Consider the following 7754-nt stretch of genomic DNA (forward strand, 5'->3'; position numbering starts at 1 on the left):
GGTTCCAAATACCTACTTCTCCATAATATTTCTCTATTCTCCTGACTTACAGACCTCCCTTTCCAAGGAAAATAAATGGCTTTCTAAGGAGAAAGTCCATGTTAAATTTAAAATAGTTTCCATTTTTTGAGTCTTCTGCTCTTTGTCACAAAATAAAAATTTCAAAATAACCTTGAAAATTGTTTTGCTCTTTATCACACATATTTTCTTCAAATACTTATCTCTGTTTGCCCTTGCATTTTAGGCTCGTGTTTTCTTTCTCTTACAAATAAAGTCTTAAATTCTTTTCTTTGAAACTTAGTGTTTTGTCTGACTAGTCAAAACCAACTTCTTTAAAGCAGGTCTGGTTTTCTAGGATTTCAAAGATACATTGTGGTAGAGGGTCATAACATATTAATTCTATTTATCCATGTTGTCTGACTATATATTATATTTTTGTAAAACTGTAGTACTCCATAGAACACCACTTTATTCTGGCAACATATTTCTATCACAGGCACAAATTCCACAATCAGTGATGGACCCTCTGGCAGGAAATGCATTATAATCTTTAGCCTATACATTTATTGCGTAGTTGCAAGTTGCCTGCTGTTGTCTAGTGAATACAATTTGATAAATGGGTATTTTGAAGTACAGAACAAATCTTAAAAATGACCTTTAAGGAGATAATAATAACATATTTTTCAGAGTTTAAAATAATAAAAAAAAATTAAAACTCATGAACTTTAAGAAATGACCAGAATTTTGCCTATTGAAAACTAGCTCTTCTCTGCATATAAAGAAATCCCAGAAGCCAAATTTCAGCAAGGCTGTAAGATTGGAGTTGAAGAAATGTAATATTGATCAATGCACAAATGAAAGTAGGAAGTAGTGCTTACAGACTGCAATTTAGAAGTGCTTTTGTACATGCTGCTATGCTTAAAGTAGATAAGCAACAAAGACCTACTGTATAGCACAGGGAACTCTGCTCAATATTCTGTAATAACCTAATCAGGAAAAGAACTAGAAAAAAGCATAGTATTCAGTATATGTATAACTGAATTACTTTGTTGTACACCTGAAACTAACACAATATTGTTAATCAACTATACTCCAGTGTTAAATAAATAAATAAATAAAATGCACGCAAAATGAAATAGTAACAAAAGCTGCTCCATTGTGTTTAGAAACAAAATGAAAGAAGGTAGATAGATATATATTCAACCTTTGTATTCTTATTGCTGTTGTTTACAGGAGAGACCTTCTCTGACCTGATTTGGCTTTTGATTTACTAATTGTGCCTTGGAGGTGCCCTTCAGGTACTGAAGTTATTCTAGCCCCACTGTGTGCCCTAAACCTACAAGTGGTCTGTCCTGCAGGGCAGCACTGGAGTCGGGGAACTGCCACCAAGGGCTGTGTTCACCCTTGAATTTAATTATTTAAAAGGTACTTTCCAGAATCGCACTGCATTTCATGTTACTGTTTCTTTTCCTACAGAGTATTTGGGATGTTTACCCACACGGAAGACAGAGAGACTGTATATGCCTGGTTTACCTTTTCACACTGGCTTGTATATGCCAATAGTGCTGCGAACCCAATTATTTATAATTTTCTCAGTGGTGAGTTTTCAACTGTTTCTTCTGTACAAACCACAGGCCAGGGTGAGGGATCGATGACCAGAAGGTCTGAACACTTTTGAACGGTATGAAGATATTAGTTGTGATACAGTGAGAGTATTTTTCCCTGATCTGACTGGTCTTGAGTTTTTTCCCTTATAAGAGGGAACATGTGTTACCTAACGCATCAGAAAAAATTATCTAAGTAACTTTTTCCATAAAATTTAGAAGAAAATTTGAAATAGGAGGAAGGTGAGAACTGTGAGAACTGAATAAGAGAATCTTGCTTGTCATACATTAAACTTATGATTTATAAAGATGTAAAATCATTTTATCTGAAAATAAAACAGCCTTGCTTGTATCATTTCCTTTGACAACATTTGTAGCCTAATTGAAATGGAATTGGAGCCTTTCCACTTTTAGGTATTTCTATGTATTTACAATTCTCTTGTGGGTAACATCTCTTGGGTTTATCTCAAGATTTCTCACTGACCATAAAAAAAATTACATTCCTCTAAATAACACATAAGCTAAATGAACCACACATACACACCTGTGCAATTGATTTCACCCATCTGTTTATGGGATCAATATAATTATAAAAATCATTTAACTAAATATTGTTTTATCTACCAAAATTTTGCCTAATTGTTTTAGAATTGTGTTTTAATTAGCTATATCTTTACATTGTCTTCTTTCCAACCGGTTAGCTATTTCTTTTTTTTTTAAATTAATTTATTATTTATTTATTTATTTTTGGCTGCGTTGGGTCTTCGTTGCTGCGTGCGGGCTTTCTTTTTAGTTGAGGCAAGCGGGGGCCACTCTTCGTCGCGGTGTGCAGACCTCTCATTAAGGTGGCTTCTCTTGTTGCAGAGCACGGGCTCTGGGTGTGCAGGCTTCAATAGTTGTGGCTTGCGGGCTCTAGAGCACAGGCTCAGTTGTTGTGGCACATGGGCTTAGTTGCTTCGCGGCATGTGTGATCTTCCCAGACCAGGGCTTGAGCCCATGTCCCCTGCATTGGCAGGTGGATTCTTAACCACTATGCCACCAGGGAAGCCTGGCTATTTCTTTTTTATTTCCATCTCCAAATATATGATGATTTTATATGAAAGAATAAGCAATTCATTTTATTGCATGCTGAATAAAGTGTGTGCATTTTCTAACTTCACCTTTGGCCTTCCAGATTATATAGGTTATTAAAAAAGACAACCAATTAAGCTTTTTGTTTTAAATAACTTTTTGTTTTTCAGTCATGGCATGTACCCTCTATATACCTGCTTTATTTCACCTTTTGGTGAATCAGGTGGTGTATATGTGAGGGGTGGTTTGTATTCAGTTGCCCCTTTTCATGCCTTCCCCTGACACATTCAACCCCAGTCTCCAAAATAAAGACTACATTCAGACTGGGATAAGCAGAGACCACCACCCCAGTGCTGTTTGAAGGAAGAAGGGCCTGAGGAGCTGTGGCTAAAAAAGCAGTGGGGAAACACTTGCCCTGGGCTTAGGGATGACAAAGGCCCTGAGCTTGTACTAAACAGGGAAAATCTATTAGAGGGTCGTAGGGAGAATTATCTGAAGTAGAAGCCACAGAACCAAGTCAAAGTGCCATGATGGGGGCTAAGACGAGGCAAGAAGGCAGCTGATAACCAGTGGGCACCAATTTTAATCACTCAACAACCCAGGTAGGTAATCAAAGCTCAGAGAAAAGAACTGGTGATTTCCAACACTGCCATTTACCCTTAGAGGCTTAAAAGGTCAGTGTTTCATCCTTATCCTTCTCCAATGTCACATCAATAATTTAAAGATAAAGAAAAACTTCTAAAGTTGTTTATTTTTCTTTCAGTTTGTCCTGCCTTATGCAGATTATGAAATGTTAGAAATTTTCTAGATATTTTGTTGAACTGACTGTGTCAATAGAACAGTTTCTTCAGAGTACAATGCAGGGATAATTTCTGTGTACGTTTGGCCATGTATAACTTAGGTTTCATCATTTTTTAAATCGTTAAATATCTCTGGGTAGCTTTCTGCTGATACTCAGCTTTACTATAGTTATCTAGTTAACAATAACCCACATTCACAAGTATAGGAGGTTTGCCTCTAAAGGTATGAAACAAACTCCAAACATTGGGCATGAAAAGCAGCCTCACTATTTTATGGAAATGTGTCAGTGTTTCAAGAGTGTGCCAAGCATTATTTCATTCTTTTTTATGGCTGAGTAATATTCCATTGTATATATTTGCAGCAAGATGGATGGACCTAAAGATTATCATACTAAGTAAAGTGAGACAGAGAAAGAAAGACAAATATCATATGATATCACTTATATGTGGAATCTAAAAAAAGTGATACAAATGAGCTTATTTACAAAACAGAAATAGACCCACAGACATAGAAAACAAACTTATGGTTACCAATAGGGAAAGGGGCAGAGGGAAGATAAATTAGGAGTTTGGGATTAACCTATACACTACTGCTACTATATATAAGATAGTTAAAGAACAAAGTCCTACTGTATATCACAGGGGACTATACTCAGTATTTTGTAATAATCTATAAGGGAAAAGAATATAAAAAAGAATATACATATACATATGTATACATATATGCATATATATGTGTGTGAGTATATATATATATACATACATATATATATATAGCATTCACTGTGCTGTACACCTGAAACTAACATGATATTGTAAATCAACTATACTTCAGTTAAATAATTAATTAACTATTAAAAAAGGATGTACCAAGCTTCCAATAACCAATTTCCTTTTCCAAAATAGGAGCCAGTCAGTTGTATTTTATTCATGATTGGTTAAAACATATTGAATTCCTTTGCCTTTCATTCTCCCTGGTTTGCCAGGAAAATTTCGAGAGGAATTTAAAGCTGCATTTTCTTGCTGTTGCCTTGGAGTTCATCACCGCCAGGAGGATCCGCTGGCCCGGGGACGGACGAGCACTGAGAGCCGAAAGTCCCTGACCACCCAGATCAGCAACATTGATAACATATCAAAACTGTCCGAGCAGGTCGTGCTCACGAGCGTTAGCACACTCCCAGCGGCCAACGGTGCGGGGCCACTCCAAAACTGGTAGAAGATTGATGCCTAGGACAGGGATGCCTGAGTACCACTCTTCTTTTTTTAAATCTCTGTACACAGAAATTTTATTACTTTGTGGACCCATGTTTTTTTTTTAAAAAGAAAATGATCTCTTGCTCTTTGGAAATAAAGTCAGTTTAAAATCATTTCTCAACTTTTGATTGAGATATGTTAGAAGTTGAAACTTCCACTGAACTTATTTTCAGGCTGTTTCACTTTTAGCTTCGTGTATTAGGATTTGTGTCAATTAAATGTAAGAGCATTTCCAATTCTAATTGTTATTTTAATCTTACCTTCAAATTGGTGGCTAAAAGTTGCCCAAACTTATCCTTTGGTTTTCTTTTGGCTACTAAAAGAAGTAGTAATTACTAACTCTGGATTAACAAGAGATATGTTAGTTGACATTATAGTTTTAAAAAAATCACTAAAGGGTGTCATTATGGTGTGACATTTGAGAGTATATTTATATACAAAATAACATTATATTAGATAACTCAAAAACTATCTTTCAGAACTATAAAAACATGTATACTATTCAACTTTATTTTCCATTAATTTTATAACTCATTTACACAGTTTTCTTGGGTTTGTAACCTTACCATTGCTAACATTTATCATTTCAACATATGGCCAATAAGACTCTGTATTCAGGTAAAAACTGTGGAGTAACTATAAACACACAATTTCCATCTCTAAGGAAAGATTTCAACATTTAAGACTAAGATATCCCATTATTGTATTCTTCTAACCAATAAAAATGAGGTAACTGGCCTTGCTAGATGAAATTAAGAATTCAATTTACAAAGAGAAAGGGTAGTAGAATACCAAATCACATCTGGGTCCCATATTGGACAGGGTAATGCCATGGAGATTTGATGGTAAATATTTGCATTTATTTACGTTTTGTAAACATCTATCAAACACCTCCCAGAAAGCACCCACCGTGCTAGGTGCTAGGGTGTGAATGTGCCTTCAAGACAGCTCCAGTCCACTGAAGGGGACCTGTTGGTAGAGGCTGCAGAGCAGCAAGGCATTCTGGGAGATGATTCAGACTCAGAGCAGGAAGCAACCAATGATGGTGGTCCTCACCATGACATGGACAGGGAGGTTGCACTTTTTTGTTTCTGTTTAATTACAGTGACTCTATTGATGTTAGTGAATTCTACCTGGGCCTGTGACTGAGAGCCAGGTGACTAGGAGAAGGGAGGGGTTTGCTCTTACTCACACACAAATGAACAGGAGTGCAGTACGTTCCATACAAATGTAAGATCTGGGGTTCAAAGTATTGAATATTTTCTTTCTTTCTTTCTTTTTTTTTTTTTTTTTGCGGTACGCGGGCCTCTCACTGTTGTGGCCACTCCCGCGGTGCACAGGCTCCGGACGCGCAGGCTCAGCGGCCATGGCTCACGGGCCCAGCCACTCCACGGCATGTGGGATCTTCCCGGACCGGGGCACGAACCCGTGTCCCCTGCATCGGCAGGCGGACTCTCAACCACTGCACCACCAGGGAAGCCCGGATATTTTCAATTTGCTTCTCTGCAAAATTATTCTGATTCAAATAGTCACTTTAAAAGTAAAAGAGATGTTCATGGAAAGTTGCTCTTCTTCTTATAGTAGCAGGCATTCTTATTTTATTGAAACAAAAGATATGCAGAATATTTAAGAAAGATTTTCATAGAACATAAAAATTATCTTGCTCTTTTCTTACTTTTTTTTTCCAACTCATCACTTTCAGAAAGAATATAACCAAATTATCCACAAATGGTTTTTGTGCCTTAGAACTGGGGATTACTTTGTGCTCCTTACTACTCAAAGCAAAAACTACCCTCAAATATAAGGTTTATTGAAATTATATTGCTAATTATCAGAACACTATCAATGAAAGCAAAGAATTGTAACTCTCTGCTTTCTCCCCTTTGTACATCTGAGAACTTTTTTTCTTATTTATGCTGCATGAAAGAAGAGTTGTGATTTTCACATTGCTATGGACGTTAGCACTTTAGTTTGAGGATGAGGATAATGTCAAATAATATTGATCATATGCCTTAGTAGCTAAGTAATTTGCCGAATCAGCAATTCTGAGATCAGAGTAAGAGCTAAATGTTTTAGATCTTAATATATCTAGTTATTTGTCATTTAAGAAGAGAGATTGAGAGAGAGAGAGCAAGAAAGTGAGAGCCAGAGCTGGAGAGACAGAGAGAGAGGCTCAGAGAGGCAGTAGTTGTGTGATTTTGTGAAGAACAGACTCAGAAGTCAGAATTCCTTTGCTCTAAATCAATGATTTTCAAAGTGTGCTTCCTGAGCCATCAGATTCAGCATCACCTGAGAACTTATTAGACATGCAGATCTTCACCCTATCCCAGATTTGCCGAATCAGAAACTTTGGGGTGGTACACAGGAATCTGTGTGTTCACAAGCCCTACAGGTGATTCTGAAGGGCCTTAAAATTTGAGAACCACTGCTCCAGAGAGTACCACCTGGCACTGACATACTAGCCCATATGAAATAAAGTATTTTACTGCCCAGGTATCTACAACAGGGACCACTGTCATCACTACTGTCAACCTGATTGGAGGTCAGAAAGAAGAGGCTGAGTACCAATGTTGAAAGTCACTCAGCATTATCTCACTCAAAGAGGTAATGCTTTATGAAATAGTGCCCCTGTGTTACAAGTGCAGTTTGGAAGAAGACAGGTTTTAAAGCCCTGGCGTGCTTTATGGCTACTTGGATGATTTGAGTTTCTTTCTTTTTTTTTTTTTTTAAGATTTTTTTGATGTGGACCATTTTTTTAAAAATCCTTTATTGAGTTTATTACAATATTGCTTCTGTTTTATGTTTTGGTTTTTTGACCCCGAGGCTTGTGGGATCTTAGCTCCCCGACCTGGGGTCAAACCCTCACCCCCTGCATTGGAAGGCGAAGTCTTAACCACTGGACCACCAGGGAAGTCCCTGAGTTTCTAACTAAAACCTTCAAATCTCCAGTTTTATTTACCCTTACAAAAACCTAAGTTTGTAGAAGCAGACAGTTGCCAAGAATGAGCATTTCCCAGAAGGAAAA

At 37.1% G+C, this 7754-nt stretch overlaps 1 protein-coding gene across 1 annotated transcript in view; it reads left to right on the forward strand.

Annotated features, from left to right (window-relative positions):
• The window catches only part of HCRTR2 (hypocretin receptor 2), a gene marked incomplete at both ends in the record, with an annotated part of 116943 nt that extends 109678 nt beyond the window's left edge, over positions 1-7265 (forward strand). The window contains 3 exons of the mRNA XM_079934842.1: positions 1477-1598; positions 4462-4687; positions 7223-7265. Coding sequence (XP_079790968.1) covers positions 1477-1598; positions 4462-4687; positions 7223-7265 — 391 coding nt within the window. The remainder of the gene's footprint in view (positions 1-1476; positions 1599-4461; positions 4688-7222) is intronic.
• Between the last annotated feature and the right edge of the window lie 489 nt (positions 7266-7754).

Source organism: Stenella coeruleoalba (genome assembly GCF_951394435.1).
Source record: "Stenella coeruleoalba genome assembly, chromosome: 10".
In the NCBI taxonomy this organism is placed as follows: domain Eukaryota; kingdom Metazoa; phylum Chordata; class Mammalia; order Artiodactyla; family Delphinidae; genus Stenella; species Stenella coeruleoalba.